Source organism: Oreochromis aureus, linkage group 2 (assembly GCF_013358895.1).
Source record: "Oreochromis aureus strain Israel breed Guangdong linkage group 2, ZZ_aureus, whole genome shotgun sequence".
Lineage (NCBI taxonomy): Eukaryota > Metazoa > Chordata > Actinopteri > Cichliformes > Cichlidae > Oreochromis > Oreochromis aureus.
The window spans coordinates 14,111,513-14,138,508 of NC_052943.1; the positions used below are offsets into that span (position 1 = coordinate 14,111,513).

Consider the following 26,996-nt stretch of genomic DNA (forward strand, 5'->3'; position numbering starts at 1 on the left):
TTGAAATATGTTACAGTTAAAAATCTATGACACATTAAATTTCATCAATACGAACGTAACAGAAGCCTCTTACTGAAAAGGGCTTTGTGAAAGCTTTGCTTTAAACACAGGATAGGACCTGGTTGCTTGAATGCAGTTGTTATTGTCGTACAGAGGAAGGGAATTATCAGGAGTTTCCTTCAAAAGAGGAAAGTGCCCCCTTCCTTTCTGGAGAAGCAAACAATTCTGTAGTGAAAGAGTTCGAGCAGTCATGAGGATCATCCCTGTTGGCCATTCATTTTAAAAGATCATTTTGAACATTTGAATGTTGAGGAATATACTTCAAATCAATTTCTCAGGTAAGAAGAAAGATTACTAAATATGATGATTTGGGCTGTTTTGTAGATATTTGCTGTAATTTAACTCACATTGTCCCTTTTGCCAGATGATCGTTTTGCCAAACAATATGAACTGAAAGCATAAACTAGTTTAGATGCAAGAAGATCCAATCATAAACAAGACGTATATTGAAAATATATGTTTTATGAAGTTAAATATATTTGTGATGAACGTATGGAAAGTTAAAATATGTGAAGTGAATGTTGAAGAAATGAAATTATTCACAGACTGCCTATTGAAAGACCTTTGTCTTTCCTTTGCCAGACAGAACTAAACACTGTGTCCAAATCTGTCCGGTAATTTCCTAAATAGTATGCCATAGTCCATATATTTCCTATACAGCAGTCATGTCTGCTTTTTCAGCCATAAAATCACAGACTAAACACAATTTTCTGGCTTTCATAGTAAGCTGACAACTGAATTTCCTTTTTACATAGACTGAGTTAAGAATGTAATAGCAAACTATTAGGTAGTCTTCTGTTTTAAAGGTTGAAATCTCTATTGTGTGGAAATTTAAAATGGCTTTTGGTGTGTGCATGTATAAGTGTACTTTCATGATTGTCATTTGAGTGCTTGCAATGAAGAGAGAACATAGTGTGTTAGTGTGTGTTTTTTTATGTTTTGACGGCATTTTCTTTGATTGGGTCTTGGTAGTCTCTGCCCAACAAATCACATCACACATGTTGACATATGAGATCGTTCTTACATTTTCAAAAGAAATAATTAGCTAGCATTAGTGATACATAATTAGATAGCAACAAACAAAAACAAGCAAACAAAGGAAAGGATCAAGGGATTTCAAGGAATGGTAAATGGTAAATGGTAAATGGCCTGTATTTGTATAGCGCTTTTACTAGCCCCGCCTAAGGACCCCAAAGCACTTTACATACCCAGTCATCCACCCATTCACACACACATTCACACACTGGTGGAGGCAAGCTACAGTTGTAGGGAAGGAAGGAAGGAAGGCATTACATTAATTTTGTAGTTTGCATTTTTACACAATTTAATGTAGTATATATCATTTAAGACATTTGAGTGTCTAATCTTAATGTGACTGCTACTCCAAACCGACCGCTTAAATTCAGTGACTATCTGACTAGGCATGCAGCTATGGTATGTGTAGTGGGGAGACAGATGTTGGACGATAATATGGTTGACCACGCCAATCTGGCATCTTGTTGTGTTGTGCAGTGTACAGCTAGACTGTGCCCTTGACTTCTGTGCAAAAAAAACAGATTACCCTGTGCGATGTTACTGTGCATTAGGTCATTATTATAGCATACTTGGACTTTCTAATGTATTTTTCCATTAAGAATCCATTCTGTTGTCATGATGCATTATTGGTAGCATTTTGAAAAACTGTTGGATTGGATGTTTTATGAGACTTTTTTTCACACAGCTCTTTTAATATTCCTTTAATACATCTAGTCAGGATACAATTCCCCACATCTGCACCTTGATTAAAAAAAATCATCTTATAAAACATTAAATCCAGCTTCTAGACTAAAATTAATTAATTTGCGGAGAATATATTTGCGGTTGAAAGGGGAAATTTTAAAGTTTCACTGAGTCCTGTCTAAGTTTCTGCATTCAAATTAGGAGAAAATCACTGTCTGATGTATTCAAGTAAGAAACTGTTTTGGAGAAAGCTGCATAGTGTTTTGAAAGCTTCATCTGTAAGGATATATGGCAGGAGGGTGATGAAGAAGAGTGCAGCAGGTAGTTCTAGCTTGCATGCTAGGTCGCTTTCATGTTAAACTGCATGTTAAACTGCAGGAGAACAACCATTTCCAGCACTGTTTTGCTACTGAAACACACAATTGCACAATGTAGTTTCTGTTTCCACAGTACTTTTTTCTTGATAATGGTACACATCAAACGTTGTTTTTTTCTTATAAACATGACTCTTGTCTTGTAAAGTACATTAAATGGTAGTGAAAACCTGGAAATTTGAATGTACTGATGCAAATCTGACAGCATATTTAAGGAACTTTTAATCCACAAATCCTTAATTTTAACAGATGAAAAAAGGGTTTGGAGAAAGCATTTTGCAAGTTAACTTTATTGTATGACTGTATGTTTGATCAGAGAAAAATGCCAAAGCAATTAAGAAAAACTAATACAATATTTTACATGGCAGACCTCTGTTTTGATTCTGCAATACATGCATTTTCCTCGTAAAGGTCTGTACATTTAGCTGTGTGCACTGATGGTAACTGACAGCGGAATTTTATGGTAGATTTAAAGACTCAAAGAGCTTGTTTTGAAATAGACAAAGGAAACAGACTAGAATTCTTACTCCATTGATAATGTCATTGGCAATGCACAACCTCCTAGAGCAATATATTTAAGCATATTTTAGAGGTAAAAAGAAATTTAATATATGTGCAACTGCCCTAGCAAATAACCCATATTTTAGCTCAAGCTGATCACGGAGGATAAAGGCATTTTGAGAGGAAGGGTTTCCTCTCACTTTTGACAGAAGTGAAAATTGGGCATAAGTACACAAAGACATTGCTGCATTATCATTTTCATCTATTTCACAGTAGTAAAAGTTAAACTTGTTGTAACTTGTTATACAGCAATAAAATCTGTGAAAATAGTACTGGGAAGCTAAGGTGCAAAACATTAAATCTGACAGAGCTTTTCCATTGCAGAAATACATAAATCGTCCTCATCCAATCCAGATATAAAAAAGGTGTGATAAAGTATTCGCCACTAATTTTCCTAGTTTACAATGGGTAACAAATGAAATAAAAAATCTATAAGTGGTCTCCAAACATACACACTGTTCTTCTGTCACTTTTACTTTGAAATATGTTCAAGTATATGTTAGGAAGGAACAGTAAAATATAATGCCTGACTGTGGAGGAAGGCTTGTAATGACCTTGAAGGCTCATCAGTATGTAGTCTTTTCACTTGTAATTACAGGGGGCTTTCAAGACAGTGAAGGGGAATATATTTTTTCTGCATGGGCACCTACATTGACACATTCTCCCATGCGATTCTGTTTGATGTCAAAATGGCAGACTGCATAAATGTGTGTATTAGTGTGAAATTAATTTCTCTGCCATTTAACAGCGTGAGGAGATATGTGGTGCTTATTTGTGAGAGATTAATGTATCTCATATTTTCTGTTTATGGACAAGCATGAATGTGCATTCACGTAGATTAATGTAATAAGAGCCCCTGCAAATGATCCTAGCATGTAGAACTAGTTTTTAGTAGTTAGCTAGCTTCCTGTGTTCCTCATTCAACAAGCAGTGATTTACTTTGTTACGGTGTGACCTCATCATCTAGGCTCTACGATACCCCACCTCCACCTCACAGCAAGAGCAGCCAGCTCACATACACATACAGAGAACATACTCATGGTCACACTGAGACACACAGAACAGAATCGAAGGGGTCTACGCAGAGCTGGAGAGAAAGAGAGGGAGAGAAAGAGCGAGAGAGAAAGCGAAACAGACGAGGCGAAGGGGAGGGAGTGTGGATCATGCATGTGCATTAACTCAGCACAGCAGCAGCAGCAGCAGCAGCAGCAGCAGCAACAGCAGCAACAAACAGAAACAGCAGCAGCACAGGAGGAAAAAAGAGAAAGAAAGAGAGGGGGAACTGGAGGGAGGGTTGTAGTCTCAGGCACAAGAACAATAGCTGCAGAGGACTGCTTTCCATCTCCACTAAAAGAACAACGGAGGAGTAATAGAAGGAGGAGGGGGTGGTCATGATAGTAATGAGACAATAACGGAAGAGAAGAGGCACACTGTAGTCAGTGAGGACTGAAACCAAGGCTCTTCTCTTCTCTGCTCTCCATGTTTTTGGGGACTCAACGTTCCCTTGCCTTATTCTCCAAACCCAGAGGAGGATGTCTGTGTCAGGGAAGAAGGAATTTGACGTGAAACAGATCCTCAGGCTTCGCTGGCGCTGGTTCAGCCATTCATCCCAAGGTTCGGCTGGTGGAGGAGGCGGTGGGGTTGGTAGTGGAGGAGGTTACATTCAGCAGGATGGCCTGGACCACAGAGGAACGCCTGTCCAGGGACGACTGAAAAGTCACTCGCGGGAAAGAGGTGTTGGAGGTCTCCGGAAGACTAACAGCCCAGTCCACAGCATCTTGGCACCAACGCCAGGCCCCACACCTGTCTATGTCAGAGCAGGTCATCAATCATGGCATCATCAGCAGAGCACCATCCAAGGTTCCCAGGCCAGCGAAGATTCTTCAAAGAACAGTTCTTGTCCCAGCACCACAAGGAAAGATGACACAAACACTGGCCAAGAAGATGTAAAGAGTTCCACAGAAGACCCTGCAGAGCTGGAGGCCAGAGAAAGGTATGACTGTTATTAGGTGTTAGAAATTAGGAGACTGGGTAAAGTGCTATAACGGTCACTTTTGATCATATGCTCAGTTGGCAGAGACTGGTTATGGGATGCTGTTTTACAAATACACGGTTTCTTCAGTTTTCACAGTGAAAATATAGCTACTGAATAAAATAAGCAACTGAAAAAAAGAAATATTACACATTAGGCAGTATCCCCTTGGTTAAATTTTTAAAAAGGGTTTGTTGTTATCAGTTAAAAAAGAGCACAACCCAACTTTAAATAATAAAGATATAACAGTCATACTTAAAAATGGCTGAACATTGTGAAACTGCATTTTAACTTAAATATCAGCTGTGCCATTATGCATGTAGATCCTGTAATTATGCAAAGATTAAATGAACTGCACAGCCATCATTTTCCAGTTTACTCAGGCTGTTCAGCTTCTACCATAGCTCACCTGGGGACAGCTCACTCTCATTGTCCACAGCATGTTAGGCAGGATGAACCAATAAAACATCCTTTTAATTATTCATTGAACTGAAAGCTGAGGCTTTTCCTGCTCCTCTGACTGTGTTGTGGTCCACGTTACATGCACAGTATTCCTTTGAGTGTTTTTGTTTTAACAAGGCACACTATGGCATTCTTCTATAGAAATATAAAAGGATAGCTGGAAGGAGTGATTACATCACATAACATGTACTGGACCTATAAAAAGAAGAAGCAGTGCAATCGCATGAATTATCTAGACTGCCGAGCACAACTACATCCACTTTATGAGCTAAAAGCTATTCAAGCTAGTGGCTGGTATATGGTTTTTGATTTATTTTCTAGCAGAATGTTATTACAAATCCTATACTGAAGTGAGTTTTACAGCTATAAATCCTTCCCCCTGCCTTTTCATGTTGCGTTTTTCCTCTGACTTCCATGTGATCGTACAGCTTCTTCCAGGAAGTAAATAGGTTAGAGTTCTATATGTGTGTTGCTGTGTGTGTATTTGTGTGTGTGTGCACGCGCACACACTGTCTGGCAGAAGACCAAAAGCACGTCATATTAAAGATGAAAAGACCAAGTTTCCTTTTATCTCGGCTGTGACATTCTAAGGTGAATTGGTCCTTAAGCATCGCTGATTCCTGTACGCTTTTGTTCTGTACACCTGGTGAGGAAGTGAACAATGAAAGTAAACCTTCCCCTACGTTTTTGTACAGTGCTCAGTGAGAAAAAAGCACCTAATTCCCAATACATAGTTTCTACCTACAGCCAAAAACGTGTCAATATGAATTGAATAGATATCACAGTCAGTGGATGGTTTGGTTCTCAGGGAAGAACATGAATAATTCTCAGTTAAGGTACAGTTTTGGAATCAATTCAACATCCTGCACTGTGTGTTGGCATAATTGGCAGATGTTCATATTTTTGAGTCCCTATGTGTGAAAAGTGCATGCATAAAAGATGTGACTCACAGTAAAAATGTGTAACTCTCTGGCTCTCGGGGACCTTGAGTTCATGCTGGTCATGTAAAATACAGCACAGTCGTCACATTCACACAATTCTGAAATATTAAAATGGTTCTGTTTTTGTTGGAGCATACACTCTGCTCTTATGCGTTTGATTGTAGCTTTATTCATTTAAGACATTATCGTGAATTATTTTACATTTTGTTTTGCCAGCCTAACCTGAAAAATCCAAGAACTCGACTCTTTGATACTGACAGAGATTTCATCATTTCCCATGTTAAAGTTCGCCCCGTGAGCAAATGCTTTATATGATGAAGAGTCCTATATTTTTTAATCATTCAGTACCATAAATCGTTGGAAAGTAAAATTTAGTCGTGAGCAGTTATTGCAGAAATAAATAGTTGCATTGCATAATGCCACTTTTCAGTCACGGCTGTGCTTAATGGAAATACACCAACTCAATAACTGTGAAGGAGTACTTGCTGGAAATGACTTTGGGATGGATGTACGATGTAGCCTGGTGAATTAGACCAGTGGCTGTGTCACACATCATGGCTCACATGTTCATCTGCAGCTAAGCAGATGTGTGGATGTCACTGAGATATGCACATTCATTTACTCTACCAGCTGGGTGGCCTTATTATGTCTCACATCATAAATCCTTGACACATAATTTGTGACAATCCCTCAGGCTGAATCTCACAAATGAGTTCTGCTGGCAGTGAAAAACACAAAAGTTTTGGCCTTTTTCTACAGCTAGGAAATACCTGTCAGTCATTTTGAGATATATGCCACTCAGTGACTAGTTTTCATTCTTATAATGTCTCAGTCCCACCATTTTCTTTCATTTCATAGTAGAATTCATAACTCAGATTACTGTCAAACTGATTTATCTGGCAAATTCAATGAAAACTGTGCACCTCTTGTGGGTGTATATTCACTCGATTATATGTAATGTGGTTACACTAAAGAGTATAGAAAGACAAAAGCTTACACGTGCAATGAGTATTTATTTTGAGAAAAGTCAGTGACACATTTATGTTGTGGTCTGCAGTGTTAGAATTATTCCCATTCTGTTAACATTCTCTCAAAATTACAAAACATTTACTGTCCAAGTGACTTCTACATACTGTGGAAGCTATTGAATCAAATGTAGTGAATGCCCCAAATGCTGCATCTATATACTGTATATTTGCTCTGTCCTCATGACTCTCATCCAAATAGCTTCTTTCTACAGTTGACAGAAAATATATGGCAGAAGTTAACCTGAAAGGAATGGAAACCCTGACCTTTCCCACATAAACACTAACAGTGGCTTGAGTCAGTGTGCTGTTACTATGAATGATATCTCAATTCCCTCTCCACCACCTTGGAAAAGAAATACCACCACCTTACCCCCTGTCAGCAGCAGTAATTCAGATAGTTGTCCAATTCTTCATAATGCCACAAGGCTTATTAGGTCTATGTGTGACACATCCAGTTGATGCATCCTATTCGTAAGATATTTGTAAACTGCAAAACACAAACTTTCTGTTGTAATCTTTAAATTACTCCCTCAGGGTTTAGGTGATTGTGTTATTGCCTATAATAAATTGTGAATGTTGTTTGCCCAATCAGCATTCTGTATGCCAAGGGCAATCTTAGATGGAAGCTAAAGATGAAGTGAGAATTATCGTAAAAATTTCTTTGTGCTTATACAAGGCTTTGAGCAATACTGAGAAGACACACATTATGTGCCGCCCACATTCGGTAATTTCTGTTCAAATGAGACATGAATTTTCATGAATTTTCATGAATTTTCCATGGATACCATAGAAGGGGCCATGACTTGGTTCAGCAGTTTCACTCATAGCCCTTTGCACTGAAATAGATTAAGGAGGTACAGACTGTGATCAATTTAATAATTATGACAGACTAAAATATAAATCACAATATCCACAATTACATAGCGTTGGTAAGATTTAGGAAAATGCCACATTTACCACAGTTAGGGGCTCCCAGAGACTTTAAAATTACAACTATAAATATTATATAACAAGTACCTTTAAATATCCAGTATATACAACACATGAAGCCCAGGTTCCATTGCTGTAAGATCACTGACTAATTTGTTTAGCCACAAACATCAGATTTATATAAATTATGCACAATCCACAATATGACATCCTCATACCTTATGCAAGTTAACCTGCCACCAGCAAAGCAGTACGGAGATTTCTGCTAAGATCTGCACATTTTTCACTTACAGGACGCCCCCAGCTCCTAATACACACATATGCATGTGTTTCTACATTTGTGAGGACACTCATCTTTTACCCTACCCTTAATCATGTTGTGTATTTGGAGCATGCGTCATTATTTGTTTGTTTTTTTGTTTTGTTTCGCTTTCATGACCTCTCAGATGACTGAAAATATTTGGGAAGACAAAATATTACTGCTGTGTTCCCCCCCCCCCTTCTGCATTCACCCTAATATAAATGGCCCATTCGACCACAGTCAGAGCAGATTTTACAAGCTTTGGTAGTAAAGGCCTGCCCACTGTAACAATGGCACAGGAAGAAATAAAAAAAACAAAACCAAAAAGCTATAATTTTCAGGGAGAAAACTATGTTTGTGCAGAGCTGCTATCTCAGTCTCAATGTCTGGATCAAGTTATTACAGCCAGTGTATAAAATTTTTTCAACATAAAGCCCAGTGGCAGTATACTGACTGTCAGAATACAGAAAGAAAAGGATCTCATTGAATATATAGAGCTGGCATAAGCTGTATAAAGCTTTGTAGGAGTTGCTGGATTTTCCACACAACTCAAGCTACTCAGTCGACTTCTGGGGAAAATGGATGCTCTAATCCATTTTCAAAGATTCATTTCATATTTGGCACTCATATAGAGAGATGGAGCTGACATTAGTTGGAATAAGAACGAGAATTTCAACAACATATCTGACACATAACCTTTATAGCTAAAGGGTTTTAAAAGCTGATGACAAAACGACATAAACAGCCTAACAATCCTTCGTGTATTTGCAGTTTTTTAAATGACCTGCTCTCTATCATTATTTATTCGTGTACTGTGTATTTATCTGTATCTTGTGGTCAAAAGTTGCACAATTGGGCTACAAGTCCTGACAAATTCAATAAATATTGCATTGCCTCTGCTTCACCTGCATAGCGGAATTTTTAAATATGCAGTGTCTCAGAAGCAATTAGTCACACTGTGGTGTGATAGCTCTGAGAGGGTGTGAGGAGCATATGACAAGACTTGGGGTGATATGCGCTCACTGAAGGAAAACTGATGTAGTATAAGGTGTTATGATAAATAAGGCAGAATCTCCAATTCCGTTTTTCTTATTGCGTTTTGTCTTATTATTTAACTTCTTATAGATTTGACTTTAAGCAGATGCAAAAAATGTTTTAGTTTGTACAGTACAAAAGAAATCTGGATGCTCTCTGACAATGCGGCTTTATGTGGATTGCTTTGTAGTGTGCCTTGTGCAATGTATTGTCTGTACAGCAGCTTCTTTTCAGATGGGTGTTCTAGGGTTTTAGTGCCTCTATAAAACTGGGCTATACCTGTGATGATCCAGCCCACTATTGGAAGCAAAATATACACCTCAGAGCAAATTTACTGCTCCCTAGAATGTGATACCAAAGCAATTAGTGTCGGAGAGATTGGTAGGCATGAAAAATCCTTACAGCATGCCTTGGAGCCAATACAAAGGCAATGCATCTCAGTTTTATGGCCCAACTGTTTATTCAGTCTTGTTTGGTGTTCCTCTCCAAGACTCCGGAGTCAGTGGGGAATATCATGACAGGGCAATAAATTACATTTGAATTTAGCATAAAGTCTCCCAATAAAGCTTAGACCATAGGATATGGTTGCGACTAGTGTGCTGTATAAACAAAGCCTGGATGGAAAATGTTTTTGCTTTTGATAGTGAAAGAGGGGAAAGTTACAGGCTCGGCTGAAAATTTTTATAATAGCGTATTAATCAGGATGTCAATAAAACGCCCTCCGTCTTTCCTGCAGTATCAATCCCAGTGCATGCCAATATATTGCTCTGCCAAGCATTACAGGGTTTTCGGTTCATTTGTATTGACAAATCTGTAACTTCACCGGTTTATGCAGCTCTCATATCAGCATATGAGTAGTAATGAGCGGGGGACATAAAGTGTTGCTTAAAATAGCAGTGACATTTTTTTTTTCTTGAGCACTATCAGTCTTTACACAGCAGAATCACCATGAGATGACTGTAAATTCCCCCAGAGAGACGGCTTGGGTGTTTATGTAGCATAACAAACAACTCTAAATGTCATTGAGTAGACTTTTTCTGTGAAGGACACCAAAGTGACTGGGCTGCAATATTTGCCATGAGTGTGAGGGATTACTCGGATGCCTATAAAACAGCATGTAATCTAGCAGCCTATGGGGACGGGGACTCAGCCTTGCCACAATGCTGTGAGGAACAGGCTGGTTCACTTGTTAAGTCGCTGTTTTTTTGGAAAACACACATGCACACCCAGATATGCAGAGGCACACAGGAACAGACAAAAAGGCATGCGCGCATTCTCGCTGCAAAGCTGTTGCATTGATTGTGCTGCTGGCTTGTCCCATTGGACTGCAGTGCTTAGTTATCCACTTATGTACGGAGTTTAGTCCATAAGAGTTTTAATTTCAGCTTAGAGTGACAAGAAAGATGCAGATTCACCGCAGGGAAAAAAGGATTCAGGAGTGCAATGTGTCCAAATACGCTCTTTTGTGTCGTTGGTAATTTGCTGTTTATCTCGCTGTGTACAGCTATTTAATTTTGTTTTTAGTTCATATTTGGACAGAAAGAGTTAACAGCGAGTGAGAGTAATACATTTTCTTGAATAATTTGTCGCAGCGCTACTAACTTGTGTTTCATGTCTTCTAGAAATGGAGTCGCTGCTCCTACATTGGTATTAGATTTCATAAATGACAAAATCATGCAAAAAAACCCCCCCAAAACAGACAAAAACAAATAATTAAAAAAATCCAGATGAATGGCTGAATTAAACAGATCACAAGCACACAAGCAGATCCACTGAGTGAACACAGCGGATCTGCTGATATGTCTATTCAGCAGCATATTGTGTTAGCTCATCTCAAACAAACAAAATATAATCTTTTTTTTCCATTTAAAAGTAGTAGATTAATATTTTTGCTTTGTTGCCTAAGCAGCTTTTGAAATTCAAAAAAAGTCTCTTCTAATTTTCTGATGATGGGAAAGGTATACAAACTCAGTGTTCACTGGTTTGCATCCTAATTTCTATTCCACTGTGATCTAATTACACCATTGCCCAGCCTTATTTCTGCATTACAGCTTATTCATGGACAAACCCTGTGATCCATTGCACGGTGTTGTCAATATCGGAGCATCCGGCCCTTAGTTGAATGGCTGAATTAAAGAGATCACATGACCTCTCTTGAATGCTAAGAACCCTTGTGTTCCCTCAGTGGATCTCCCTGCATATTGTGTTAGTTCATCATAAACAACCAAACAAACAGAAAAACATTTAAACATGTCTAGATTCCATACCTATAGGGAGGGGCAAACTATTTTCAATGCTGTGTTAAAAATGCAACATGTTGATTATATCGCACAGACTGTATAGATGCTGCAGTTATACAGTCAGGGTTAATTGTTTTTATATTTTTAAATTACACCACGTCTTTTTTCTTCCTCTCTCTTTGCTCTTCTTCCACAGGTTGGTTCTTAGCACCTTCTCCAGAATGAATACCAATTCCTCAGATGAGTTTTTCCAAGCCACAAACCATGCGGAACAGACATTCCGGAAAATGGAGACCTACCTCCAGCACAAGCAACTGTGTGATGTCCTCTTGATAGCAGGGGACCACAAGATACCGGCTCACAGGTTGGTGTTTGTGCCTCTGTCTGCTTTGATTTCATTAATTACTTACTGCTTTAGATCAGAGTTAAAAAGAAGCTCATCTGGATGCACTTCGTTAAGATAGCAATGCAGGCAGTCAGACTTTGGTCTGGGCCACAGTTTGCAATAAATTTGGTCAGTTTGATCTATATGGGGAATAATTGGATGAGCTTTGAAATTCAAAGAAAGTCTCTTCTGATTTTCCGGTGACAAGAAAGGTATGCAAACTCAGTGTTCACTGGTTTGCATTCTAATATCTACTCCGCTGTGATCTAATTACACCATTGCCCAGCCTTATGCCTACATTAAAATCTATACATGGACAAATATTGTGATCCACTGCATGGCATCTCTTGACTGCTGAGAACCATTGTGTGGATCTGCTTGTATGTCTATCCACACAGTATATTATGTTAAGGATCTGGTACGTTCCACAGTGCCAGTATCTTAGTAACTTAGTTGCCTGAATTTTTATAGCTGGATTTTTAAATTCTACTTTCAGATACAATCACGTAAAGCAAAGTTTAAACCATAAAAATCCATATTAGAAACCATAAGCACGTGTGAATGTATGCTGACTGATTTATTCATTCACGCTTCCTTCATGAATCCACAAGCTTGTTGCTTGAGCTTGCTAGACAAATTAGTTAACATAATTACAAGTCTGACCATTGTAGCTATTAGCATAACATACTGTATGTGGGATAAAATAATTTATCACAGGCTGACAAAGTGGAATCATACAGTGGTGGAAGGGGGCTATAAATCACTGTAAAATGGAATAATTACACTGACAGCACATTATGAATATGGTGTATTGAGTCATGTGAGGCATGCTGTTTGTTATGAAGCAGAGCTTCATTTGGGGGCACTCTTAAAACCACAAGAACATAGATCTCTCACCAACATGTAACCCAATTCATTGATCTTTTTTCTTTATGGCAGACTGGTCTTAAGTGCTGTGTCGGACTACTTCGCTGCTATGTTCACCAGTGACGTGAGAGAGGCGAAGCAGGAAGAGATAAAGATGGAGGGAGTGGATCCAGAAGCCCTCAGATCCCTGGTTCATTTTGCCTACACTGGTGAGTGCTTATAAAGACATTCACTAGCCCTTGTAAGTAGTTATGAGACTTCTGAAATGCAGCATGATTAAAATGAATCAATAAGACAATTCATCATAGAGCTGGCAGACTGGGCAGGACTTCAACACAAAATTGCTTCTTTTCTTTTTTACTGGGCAAATGGCCGCTTGGGAAATATGCTTTAATCAAAATATCCACTTTTTACAGTTTAAAAATTGCATGGTAAAAATCATAATAATGGCTATCCCTGTAAAAATTTTAAGTGATTTTATTATTAATGCTATAATTTAGCTGTTGATGCCTTTTATTTGATTCAAATGTTAATCGCAAAACTGCTTCCATGCAGTTTCAGTCATGTGTTGTTTTTCATGTAGTTTCCATGTTGTGACATTGCAGGTGTCCTTGAGCTGAAAGAGGAGACCATTGAGAGTTTACTGGCAGCAGCTTGTCTCCTCCAGCTTTCACAAGTCATCCAGGTTTGCTGTAACTTTCTGATGAAACAGCTTCATCCCTCCAATTGCCTGGGAATCCGTTCCTTTGCAGATGCCCAGGGCTGTGTGGACCTGCTTAATGTGGCTCATAACTACACCATGGTAGGACTGTGAACAAAGCCAGACCACATTTTCATGGTGGGCTGCATTATTCAGATCATAATAAATAATGGGATTGCACTCATCATTGCACACACACACACACACACACACACACACACACACACACACACACACACACACACACACACACACACACACACACACACACACACACACACACACACACACACACACACACACACACACACACACACACACACACAGGGGATTCTCTAATCATAAAAGACATAACTTTAATACGAATTTTAAAAAATTTAGTTTCATTACTGTGCACTCACAGGAAGTAATAACCAACCGAGTTCTTGACACCGCTTGTTTGGATTTATTTGTTTAAGATATGCAATTACTCTACATGTCTGTGAGAAATATTCCTATTGGATTAGGATTCACCCACATGTTCGTCAGATAATTTCTTGCTGGTCATGCAGAACTGACAGCACAAGACAGGCGTTATCTCCTAAAGGACATCTGCTCACTCTGTTTACACAGTCCCCATCCGAGACCAGGAGGTTAATCTAATCATAAAAGTGCACAAGAGGCCCAGCTTCCTGTTCAGTCACTTCAGTAATGAGCAGGGATGTTCAGGCTTCCTGGAAGACTATCCTCTATCCTCTGAGTTGAAGATTTTTGTTTTGATAAGCTTGTTTTTTCCCATTACAGCACGGCAGCTTCCGACACCCTTTTCCTTCATGAAAGAATGCTTTAATGTTCCGTATATACACGTTTAATATTATATAGTTTCATATTGCAATATTTTTACAGCTGTAAAATACTTTGATTTCCACACAGCATTTCAATTAATACTTGAAAATTTCGGTTTTGTAAATTAATCCTGATCTTAGAAAATAATAAAGAGCAGTCTTTGTTGCAAACCAGTGAAAATTACATAGTAATCAAAAGTTTTTGGAAGGTAATTTTCCCCAGCCTCGCTCCAATTAAGCATTCGTTTTTCAATTACTCTTTCGTTAATATCCTGTGCTGCTGGTCTTGTTTTCTGAGCAGTTTACTCGACTGCTGTGAGTCTGCCAGTATCTACAAACGCATCCTTTTAAATGGTTATGAAACAAACTTGGCTAAGCTTTCAATTTTGTTCTGCTCTTCAGCATTTGCAGTTACAAATGTATTGGTTTAACGCAATGTCAAAGAGCTGGATTGAGTTTCTCCCTCCTCTTTAGCACCAGAGATCAATAGATGTCCCTCATTTCATTAAGGCTCTCCTTGTTAAGCTCTTAAAACCTGCCCTCAAAAGATCGGACGAACACTGTAATGTGTTGCACGTTGATGATCAATAGCATGCTTGTTTCTTGTAATTACTGAACATGCTTTCTACAGTGAGCACTCGATTTGTTAAAGATAATAATGATGAATCATTTACTGCTTTGTTTAAAGCATAAACAGTGCAGAAAAATGGCCAAAGCTTGCTCTGTGTGGCTAATGTTGGACATACCATAGATGCACATATGAGCAGGAATGTTTTATATATCATCTCTAATGGAACTGCCCAGAGACTAAGACCTTGAAGAGGTAGCCATGCAGTGCTGTAATATTGCCTGGGCTTCTGGCCAATAAATGGAAGATTAATCTTTAGAAAGGCAATAGAAAACAGCTTCCATCAAACTTGGAACTGGACACGCCATTGGTGGGATTGTAATGAAGGTTTCCAGAGCCTGTTTTTCATTAAAGACTTATAAAGGCTTATTGGTATCATGTATGATCAGCAGAAAAAATGCCATATTAGCTTAAGAGGAGGCTTTTTGGAGCGAATGCTCTATACCAGATTGATTTGTAGTCTGTTGTTATGTGGATCATTTTATTTACTGAACTAAGTTAAACAGATGATGGCTTCATCTGTTCTTTGGAAAAAAATAATTTGAGAAATGGAGAGCGATTCACTGCGGTTATCAGTTATTGGAGATAAAGACCTCCAAACTGGCACTCTCTATCTCTTCACGTTCATTTTTCTTCACCTCTCTGTCCTTGTGCCACTTGGACCTCAGAGGTGTAGAAACATACACAGACACACACAAAATGCTGCACCAAGCGTACTCCTCGGCTAATAACTGATGATTATCTGTCTCCTCTGCGTCTCCGCTATGTTCCAGGAACACTTCCTCGAGGTCATTCAGAACCAGGAGTTCTTGCTGCTCCCCACAGCTGAAATTGTTAAGCTGCTCTCCAGCGATGACATCAACGTTCCTGATGAAGAGACGATCTTCCAAGCTTTGATGATGTGGGTGAGGTATGATGTCCAGAATCGACAACAGGACCTCGGGGTGCTTCTTGCTTACATCCGCCTACCCCTACTTCCTCCACAGGTGAGACAGCCGATCAGGACTGTAAGTCGCTTATGCTTGTGCTAGAGTTTGTGACTGATGATTCACATGGTACAAGTCAGCTTGGCTTCATTACAGAAGGTGTGATTTTTGATCTTTGATAGTCTGTCCAGGTTGTAACTCCTAATTTTATAACTTTGTTAACATAAAACGAATAATAAAATGAATAGAAATAATATCCCTAACACTGACAAACCAAGCTGAAGGTTTGTGTAATACAGCTATACCAGTCTAAAATTAAATTGTATATTTACAGACTGTAAACATGCTGTTTATGTGATGTAAAATTATGCTGTATTTCTGCAAGTAAGCACTGACTTACGACTTGGTCATCGTGATTTAAATAACCTAACAGGAAACAGATAAGCGTTTTTGACAGATATGAAGCATGAACATATCTATGTTTTTTTTTTAAATGCTATTTTATTTTCACTGACAAATTGCTTTCCAAAACTAATTATGTTCAAGTTATTTTTTTATTATCAGTATGCAAGAAAGTAACCTGCAGCATTATTGTTTGCAAAATGAAAAATATGCGGAAGATATGATACATAAGGTTTTTCATCCATGGCTTGGGAGATGCCATTTGCTGCGAGGCAAATAAACAACAGAAATGAATCATTGTTCTTTTTTCTTCTCAAAACTGGTAAAGTTCTTTTTAAGTCTCGCAGGCATAGCGGTATCAATGAATAAATGCAAAAATATATGAAAGTGAAATGTCTGAGAAAACCCACATAAAAAGGAACTTCACTGCAGTTTCTGTGCGGAAATGTAAGAGTGCTACCATTTCTCAGAAAGAAAAGTTTAGCTCTCCTGCAGTGCATTTACAAAAAAGAAGTAAAATCATGAAAATACAGTGTGTTTGTTATGTTTTTGCTGTTTTATCTAATTGTAATAATTGATATAGTGACTTCCTTTAAAGTAATAGTTTAATGATAGACAAAGATGAAATAATTTTGTTTTTGCTTTCACCTCATTTTAATTAAAACATATCATAATCTTAATTTTCACTGCTGTTTTGCAGTTATAGATATCTGACATTTTTTCCAAAGGAATTTCAAATCTACACATTATATTTCAAATACCATTCCTACAACAGAGATTTAAACAGAAATTTGTGGCACACATTATAATGCAGCTAATTTTATTTTTCTTGAAACATAGCTCCTTGCAGATCTGGAAAACAACAAGATGTTCTCTGACGATCTGGAATGTCAAAAGCTGCTAATGGAAGCAATGAAGTACCACCTTCTACCTGAAAGACGCCCAATGTTTCAGAGCCCAAGAACAAAACCTAGGAAATCCACTGTTGGTGCACTTTATGCTGTCGGAGGAATGGATGCTACCAAAGGTAATTGACATAGCAAGTTACTGAAAAGATTCTGAAGACGGCTTTGCCAGATGTATAAAAAAGAGAGGGCTAGCTTATACACAATTGTTCTAAGTGTATGGCAACACAGGTTATTTAAATTGCGGTATTTTGTTTTATTTCAGGCTCTACCACCATAGAGAAGTATGACCTGCGAACAAACACTTGGGTCCAGGTTGGAGTCATGAATGGGCGCCGGCTGCAGTTTGGTGTGGCAGTGATAGATAACAAGCTGTACGTGGTTGGAGGTAGAGATGGACTGAAGACATCCAACATGGTGGAGTGCTATAATCCTGTAACCAAAGTTTGGTCCACCATGCCCCCAATGTCAACACACAGACATGGGCTTGGTGAGTGATTGGCATATAACTGGTGAACAGCATATTGTTATTTCCATCTACATTCATGCATTTTTAGTACTATTGGTACTATGTCTGTGTTCTGAAACTTCCTTGCCTTTCAACGCACATACATGGAAAGAATAATGTAGGAAAACATGCCTTACTTCTTTTTCAAGTGGAAAGCTAGAGGTAAGAAGAGCCTTCCATACAGAACAGAACAGGAAGCAGTGATAACAGCTCTGATGCTGGTTAAGTCAGACACAGTATGAAAGGTGGACCTGGGGTAGAGGTGGGTTGCAAAGTAGCTTGCAAATGCCCAACAACTGTAGGAAGTTAAAACAATTTAAATAGCACATTGCATATCAGATTTCCCAAATTAATGCATAGAGGGTATCAGGTGAACTCCTTGCTACTGTAGGCCATCTTATCTGCCAGGATTGTGCTTGAATTTAACTTTGTGACTTTGTCTTGAGTGTTATGCTGGCCAATGCCAACTAACTGGAATGATCATTTCATTACAAACTGCAACTTATCAATTTTCAAAACAAATTCATTAACTGCTTTTATGTCATGATGAAAACACTTTTTCAAAGACATCACACATATGGTTGTATATGTTTCAGGTTTCAGCTCAGTTAACCAAGCAGATGTTTTGAAACACCAAACAGGATACATGTTTAATAAGGTCACAATTGGTAGGCTGTTAAGAAAAAAAAAATCTTTGACATATACCTTTGATATTTTTTCCATTCCCCTATCAAAGCTTGGCAAGCTGTGCTGGCCCTGCTCTTCCTTACCCTTCCCTGCCCAATAAATCTCATATCAGAAGCATTTTGATTCACAGTTGAAACAGGTCTGGGTAACAGAGGAGGGAGATCTTGTCAAAGCATTCAGCTCACTCACACAGTGTGGTCGGAGGTATCAGCAAGCCCAGGAGATCACACTGTACAGATTACCTGCGCTGTCTTTGATCTTTCACGTACCAAATATCTCTTGGTGCTTTGCTTATCTTGTGCATATTTTCATTTTGAATATGTTTTAACTTAGTGTCTACCAACATCCCCGCATAGCCATTTCCTGCTGTGTGCTTTATGGGCAAAGAAAAGCAAAAAATGTGTTGTTTTTTTTATTCCCAACCCACAATCCAGCAATAAAAAGAAGCCTCACTACAAGACCAGTTTTCATCTGACAGTGTTTATGTCACTCGAGGTTCTCTGAATGCGGTCTTGCCCTCATGTTTCCTCTAAATAATTGAACTCTCACCAAAGGAAATAAGGGTTTTAATATAAAAATCCATTGTGCTAAAGCACCCTCTGCATTGACGCTGGTGGAAATAACCATTCCTGTGTGACTGGGGGACGAGGAATAACAAAGCAGTTTTATAGTCTTCCTGTTTTCTGAATAGCTTTGGCCAGCTGGTTGACTCACTCTGCTCCGTTCTAAAATGAGAAACGTATCTCTGCTCAGACTCTCTAAGAATAACATTCACTTGGAAATCTTTGGACTCCTTTCACTGATTATTCTCTAAGATGTGTTTAAGGTTTCCATGTTCGAAAGCCTTTTCATGTAATTTTGGCAAAAATGTTTGGTACATTTAACCTCAGTGAGGTAAACACATGAACATTTGAAACAACTTAATATAATTATGCAGACAAAATCACACATGATCGAAACACGTACATAAAATATTAAAATAATCTTCTCTTTATTTCATTTTTTAATAGTAGCAAATATTTATAGCGTTTGATTTTCCATATGCAGTTATCTAATGGGACAATTCATCTTATTTATCTTTACAGCCTTAATTGTTTGGATAGCATTCATTTCTTATTTCTATTTCTGTAGGTATTGCTGTGCTGGAGGGCCCCATGTATGCTGTAGGAGGCCATGACGGCTGGAGCTATCTCAACACGGTGGAGCGCTGGGACCCACAGGCCAGACAGTGGAACTACGTGGCCAGCATGTCGACACCACGGAGCACCATGGGAGTCACAGCACTTAATGGAAAGTAAGTTGCTATGACCCCCATCTTTGTCTAACCTGTTTGACTATCCCATCATAGCCTTTTAATTAAAACGTGCAACCTTAAACTTTAATGCAAAGTGTGCTATTGTATTTCCGCTTGCCTGCCTCTAAAGCCATTGCCCTCTGCAAATTAGTACTAAGAAGGCAGACATTTGCAGGCAATTCACACTTAAAAAGGAAGCCTAATTGGAGTATGCTCTTTTTTTAGGGTGCTGCCGTCCATAAATTCCATTTTTTTGCTTGACTGTAGTAAACTTGCATATAAGGATAGCACAGTTAGTCTTTATTCCTGCATCTCTTAGTCAGTTTTAGCTAGTGATTTGCTGGAACAAATGTTTTTGCAGGCAGTAAACTTGCAGCTGGATTTGAGCATGAAATAAAACAAGCATAGTTGTGTAACTCACAGTGCAGTGGTCCAGGAAAAGCTGGAGCGCAGTATTAATGCACTATTAGTTCGACAACATTATACTTCCTTTGTGGTCTGCGTGAGATAAACTCCAAGGTGGCTGTGCAACAGTGCAGCTCGGAGCAAAGGCTGTTCTGATTAGTGTGGTAATTTATACAGTATAATCTAGACTCCATAAATGCAAAACACTTGATGTATTTGTATGTATTAAATGCCTTACAACACAATTTAAAAGTAAATTAGGCAAATAACAGACCAGCTCTCAGCCTAATTTGAATATGTTTGTGTGCTGAAGGAGAAAAGAGGCTGCTGCTCCTTTACATCCTGTATTCGGTGTTAAATATGTTGCTGAGTTATTTCTGCAGCTAAGTCAAAAATAGACAACAAGCAAACTATTTCTCCAGCCTGTGCTTTCTTTCATGTTTGGCTTGTGAGCTACAAGCTACATTTAACCCACTGATGTTATCTTTTCTTATCTAAGAAAACTATCTTTGAAAAATGTTCTGCTCAGCGCCGTATCGTCTAAAATCAGTCTTACTATCACTGTTCTGATAATGTTTAGATAACAATTCTGCTTCAAAGCATGCAGCGGCTACTCATTTGTCGAATAATTGTTTATATTTTTGCTTAATTTACTTTAATCTTTCAGATTATTTGCAGTTGGTGGTCGAGATGGAAGCTCTTGTCTTAGGTCGATGGAGTGCTTTGATCCACACACCAACAAGTGGAGCATGTGTGCACCGATGACCAAGAGACGAGGAGGAGTGGGTGTAGCAACATACAACAACTTCCTGTATGCCGTGGGCGGACACGATGCCCCTGCTTCCAACCACTGTTCTAGACTCTCCGATTGTGTTGAGAGGTCAGTAAATGCACGTCCTCATCTCCAGAGTATACAGAAGACAATAGTATGTTTGGACTGCTGTTCATTGAACTCAGTAATGGGTGGGGTCGAGATAGGAAACTTTCTCAAAGGAACAAAAAGGAGCTCCTCTTGATCCCCACCCTGTTCCTGCATTTGGAGACAAGTCTGCATTACGCAATACCCTATTGTAGAGATCATTGTTGCTACACATGGTTTTATGTTATAGTATCTGGCACCATCTGGTGGCCACAATATCCACTTTAGTCCAAACCTGAGGTAAACCCGTTGGCGTGATTTAAATACACGCGGGTCTGTGTTGGCATAAAATACAGACATCATTTTTTCTAGGACACACATTTTACTCAGATATTTATATATATTCTCTCTTGTCATGGTGATGCACTGGTCAGTATTGTATAACTTTATACCTCCTGGTTGAGTAGGTCCTTTCAAGAGGCTGAAACTCCAGATACATCTGTAGTACAAAGAACAACTTTACTGCTCGACCCACATGTTTCAGCCTGTAGCTGAAACAGCCTGTAGCATTCTGGTATTATGCAGTTCTTCCACGGTGAGTGTGTCTCACAAAGATAAAAGGTTGCGCAAACAGAGTAGAGATGTCTGGCACAACTTTCAAGGTACACAGAGAAGAGCAAAAGTTGAAAGCGGTACAATGTTGTTCTTCCATGAAGAGCGAGTCTAAAAAAGATAAAATGTTGCAAGGCTACAGGCTGAAATGTGCTGGTCAGGCAATAAAGTTGTTCTTCATACCGCAAGTGCTGCTGGAGCTTCAACCTCTTTAAACTTTTGTTCTTTTCTTTGCACCTTAGTAGCAGATGAAGTTGTGAGTAGGGTTTTTCAGTCTTCAATCTTCCTCCTACAGTCCAAACACATATTTGGTAGATTAAGTTGTGATATACTACCAACTACCACATGTGTATATGGTAGTTGGTAGTTCTCTGTCTCTCTGTGTTAGCCCTGCCTGTTCAGAATGTACCTTGCCTCTTTAACTTTGCCAGCTGGGATAAGTTGGATGAGCCGTTACAAGAACAGGCAGTTATTCATCTGTTAAATTCAAATATAGTATGTAGTACCTGCTCAGCTGCATTATCATGTGATCGTGGCTGTTTCACATTTTCGATATACATTGTTACTGATGTACTTTTAACAAGCAGCACACAATACTTAATAATAACAACCACAATTCACATTTTTTTGTGTGTTTTTTGAGTATACAGAAAAATGTGTTTTTTTAGTGGATGAATTTTTAAACATTTGAGTGACTGTTTTGTTCATAAGCATAAAAAGTAAATCAAATGATGTCTCTTAACTTCCAATATGGACAAACAGATGAAAAAAAAAAATCTTTCTGTGGAAAATTCTGTCTGATGAGTCAAGTTCTCCCTGGACCGAGCATCTGCCAGCTGCTTTTGGAAAGACAGCTTTGTCTTTTGCTTTAATGTTTCAGTTTAGTTCTCTGTGACCATTCAGACATCTGTGATTAAAGAGGAGGAACATAAGGCCGTTCCAATTAGTGGGGATGAGATGCTGTTAGACTGACTGAGTAAATGAACTTTTAGAGAAAATGTTGTTTCGCCATACTAAGTAATGTAATCCAACGCCAGTTGTTCAACCAAATATTTTAATTACAGGTATGACCCAAAGACGGACACCTGGACCACCGTGGCTCCCCTCAGTGTTCCCCGGGACGCGGTTGGTGTTTGCCTGCTGGGTGACAGGCTTTATGCAGTGGGCGGATATGACGGCCAGTCGTATTTGAACACTGTGGAGTCCTACGATGCACAGAACAATGAGTGGACTGAGGTAATTGCATTAACTCAATTTAATGAAACTGCAAAAACACAGTTATCAAATATATTCCTACTATTTTAGATTAAAAAAGTATGAAAAAAAATCCAGCTGAGAAAAATAAAAAGTTTAAAAAGTTATAAAAAGAATAAAACTTTAATAGAACTGCAAATATTTTGCTAGAACAGTTACAACCAACATCACTGCTCCAGTTAAATCTGAAGTGACTGAAGCCTATCAATATTTTATAGTTGCTTTTCTTTTTGCATGTTTTTTTGTTTAAATCTTGACCCTTTGACCTCCTTATCAGCATGAAGTAAAACAGGATTTTTTTTAAAAGGCATCCTTACATGAAAGACTGCATGTTAACCTGTCTGTCTTCCTGTAGGAGGTCCCTCTTAACATTGGCAGGGCAGGCGCCTGTGTGGTGGTGGTGAAATTGCCTTGAGCGTTTTGTCTCAAAACAGCATGGGTAACAAATGAGGGAGCAGCAAAGAAGAGTGGACAAACAAAACAACAGATCAAGGACGCATCCTTTGAGAGTCATGCTTTTATTTTTTCTTACTTTAACTCGCCTCTCCAGAATTTTCAGAGGGAAACACAGACAGAGCCTTGCCCATAAACCAGTGTTGCTATCATTAGTGGACATGCCTGCCCACTGGGAAGGACTTGTTCAGAAACTGGAATGCACTGCACATTCTTCACATTCTCGACCAATCAAGAATTTTCATAGACTCGGCCAAGCTGCTGCGAATCAGCGCCAGGCCTTTGTTGTACGGCTTTGTTATACTAGTTTTATGAAAAGTGACGTGAATGTCTGCAAGATTACATTTAAAACTTACAGTCTGAACAAATAAGCCAAACTCCAGGTTAGTTTACATTTCTACGCAAACATTTCGTACCAGTATCATCTCACACAATATATTTTTGGGATTAAATCTCCATTTATAGCCACTCTAATGAAAATTGTTGTAACAAATAGAAATAACCGTACCAGTGTCTTTCCTCATGGGTGGTCAGAATCACTTCTGAAGCATAGGAGACCACTGTGAACACCGAGGGTTGAAGTAAAGCAATGAAATGATTTTTTTTTTCTGAATAAAATATTTAGACATTTTATTGCTTTTATTTTGCTTTTTTAAGCCTGTAGCTAAAAAACACCAAAGTCATTTGCTTGTCTTAGATGTCTTGTTACTAGTTACATGTTCTAAAAGTTTACAAATTTGTGAATTACAGAAAAATATATCATATTGATATTTCACATTGCTGTACAGATTTTTGTGAACTTTCTGAAATGACATTTGTGTTTATAGGATCATGCCTAAACCAGTGCCCTCCGATCACTACAGTCATTGCTGTTCATTTGGCTTCCTTCCAGGGCATGCTAGCCGAGTGAATGTTTCATTTGATTTATATAATATTATATATGAAGATCATTACCGTCCTGTCTGTATTTTTAAGGATATAAGACCTTCTGAGTTACATAGATCTTTTTTTTCATCACAAACCCTTGCAGTGGAATCAGGTGCATCTAAACCAGCTATGTGAATCTATGACAGCTTTTATTTAACACGTTACCTGCAGCACTAGGAAACCTGATTGCCACAGCACTTCACTATTGCAAATGTTTCGAATTTTTACATTTGTAGTTGGTATATCTGTTTAGAAAAACGAAACATTACGACCTTCTTCATAATAATTTGTAACTGTAATTCGAACACGTTTTGGGGCCAAATGCTAATGTTTTTATCATAATTTTGTACAGCATGAGAACCCATAAATAAACTGACTTCAGTCTTCTCTGCATGTTCAAATCCATGTTTAGAGCTGTGGCCCCACACCGGGCACATTTTCTTTACTCTTGTTGTTCTGCTTCAAGTAAACATAACCGATTCTTTGACTAAACAGGCTCGGAAGCTGCTTTGATGTCTGTCAGCGTTAACCTTAGTTTTGTTTTCGCTGCAGTGCCCTCTTCTTAAATCAAGCAAGCATGTTTGTTGATATTGCTGTGTTTTTTCAATCTCCCATCAACAGACTGAGGACCAAATGCTTTTGCTTGCCTTTGTTTTTTCCCCATTGTTTACCCTTCAAATAGTCCCTTCAGCCCACCATCCTCTAGCTTGTTTGGTAAGATTTCAATCACTTTCGCATACATAATATTGGCTTATGTGTCCACGTTTGCACTTTAAAAAAAAAAAAATTTCTGGAACCTGTTGGCGATTTTAAAATACACAGTTTATTAGACACATAACAGGAAAAAAAATCCCCTTTGCACTTTCCTTTTTTTCACATCATGTAAAGATTAATCTTCTTCTCTAGCTTTCTATTTTTTGTTTATCTGCATCTTTTCCTGCCAGAGCTCATAAGGGAAATCAATAAAGGGATAATAGCTTTGATCTAAACTCACCTCTCAAAGTAAAATGTGGAATTTCTCAGTATATATCTGTACATTAATTTGAGACTCAGTGCTGTGGAAATATGGGGCCATAATGATGAGAATTGCTTTATTCAATTTGGTCCTGCGAAGATTGTAACATGATGCAAATATACGGAATTTCTGTATACTCATCTCATAGTTTACCGCAGTATTGCCCAATCTTCAACAGCACTGTCAGACTAAGCTGCTTTGCCAAGTCAATCTAGTAATAGGTTAACAGCTGCAGTACACACATGGATACACACTGAATTGGCTACGTGACTGAACTAAGATCCACTGCCTCAAATCAAAATTTAATTCTAGTTTCAAGGGCCCAAGAAAATGTGTTTGTGCAACAACATGTTGCTGAATACCTCTAGAAAAATATATAAAATATTAAGATCACAATGGGTGGAGCAGCTTGACTGTTTCTGAGCTCTGCTGAGATTCCTGCAAATTTCAGTGCAGATTTAAACAATGAAATGTTTAAATTCGCATTCATTTAGCTGAAATACAACGTTTAGCATTTTCATGCTGCACATTTCCATGCTGACTCTACTCGAATACATGCTTTGCTGCCTGGTTCCTCTGCTTCTGAAGCATTGCGAAAGAGCCAGTAAAACATGTATGACTTATAAAATGTGCTTAAAGCTCTGAGAAAAAGACAAGTGGATTGTGTGCACCATGAGAAAGCACAGCACAAGGTAGTAATGGGGGATCGGTTTTCAGTGCACATGTTCCAAAAAGCATTTGCAATGAAATATTTAATTCACTGTTTTCTCAATGAGGTTTACAGACAAAATATGGAATATGCATCCCTTGCTTGAGTTTTGTTCCACCATCATCCTGCACGCATACCGTAGGCTCTTGTACGGTGATGTAATTCTATCATAAATTATCAAGAGAGGGTGCTGTTGCACTGCAGAGGATGTACTTACCGAGGCTAACGGCAAATCAAAATCTCCAATACCATTACTGTTCATAATAAATGTCAACTGGCATTAAGGATGCCAAGGACAAATACTTGAGCTAATAACCCTGCATAATTATTGAGACATGATGATGAAATGTTTGGAAATTGGATGTTAAGGCAACTCGTTCTCTTACCTTCGAATGAGCGTTTTGCTGAGTTTTAAGGGGAGCTTGAAGCTTCTGAACGAGATGAGCTCTGACTTGTCAGGTTTTAAAAGGATTTTGGCTTCACAAAAGTTTGAACAATGTCTCATAATTGTGTGACAAAGCTTGACAGACTGTTCTATTTTTTTCCTTTAGGTCTGTGCCTAGCTTTTTTTTGGGATCTGTGCCTAGCTTTTTATATATATATATATATATATATATATATATATATATATATATTTAGGACTGAAGAAGCAGCTTTCCCTCATATTTTATTCTTTTTGTGACAGCAAACAGAGATGGAAAGTGATGGGAGAAAGATGCAACAACACAGCATGAGTTGCAAACATTTTACTATATTGATTGTTGGTTGTGAAGACAGAGTATGTTTACAAAGTTTCTTTCTTATATAATAAGTATTTTTTGGATTTAGGGGACATTCGAGTTCTTGTAAGTCATAAACCACTGCATCGCAAACACAAAATCTTACACAGAGAGAAATGTGGATTTCGCCAACACATTTTTCTCCAGAGAAATTATTTTACTGCATAATTGTTT

The 26,996-nt window shown here is 38.4% G+C and overlaps 1 protein-coding gene across 2 annotated transcripts; it reads left to right on the forward strand.

The window, feature by feature from the left end:
• The first annotated feature begins 54 nt into the window (after positions 1-54).
• klhl4 (kelch-like family member 4) lies at positions 55-24,712 on the forward strand. Of its 2 annotated transcripts, XM_031753398.2 has the most exons (12): positions 55-338; positions 4,241-4,707; positions 11,880-12,047; positions 13,008-13,144; positions 13,541-13,737; positions 15,861-16,073; positions 17,256-17,442; positions 17,586-17,810; positions 19,647-19,809; positions 20,882-21,094; positions 22,750-22,921; positions 23,295-24,712. In XM_031753398.2, the coding sequence occupies exons 2-12, from the start codon at positions 4,247-4,249 to the stop codon at positions 23,352-23,354; spliced, it is 2,196 nt and encodes a 731-aa protein (XP_031609258.1). In that variant the 5' UTR covers positions 55-338; positions 4,241-4,246; the 3' UTR covers positions 23,355-24,712. The 2 variants fall into 2 exon arrangements, with proteins under 2 accessions (XP_031609258.1, XP_031609341.1); XM_031753481.2 differs by lacking the exon at positions 4,241-4,707 and having other exon boundaries at positions 63-338.
• Positions 24,713-26,996: the final 2,284 nt, after the last annotated feature.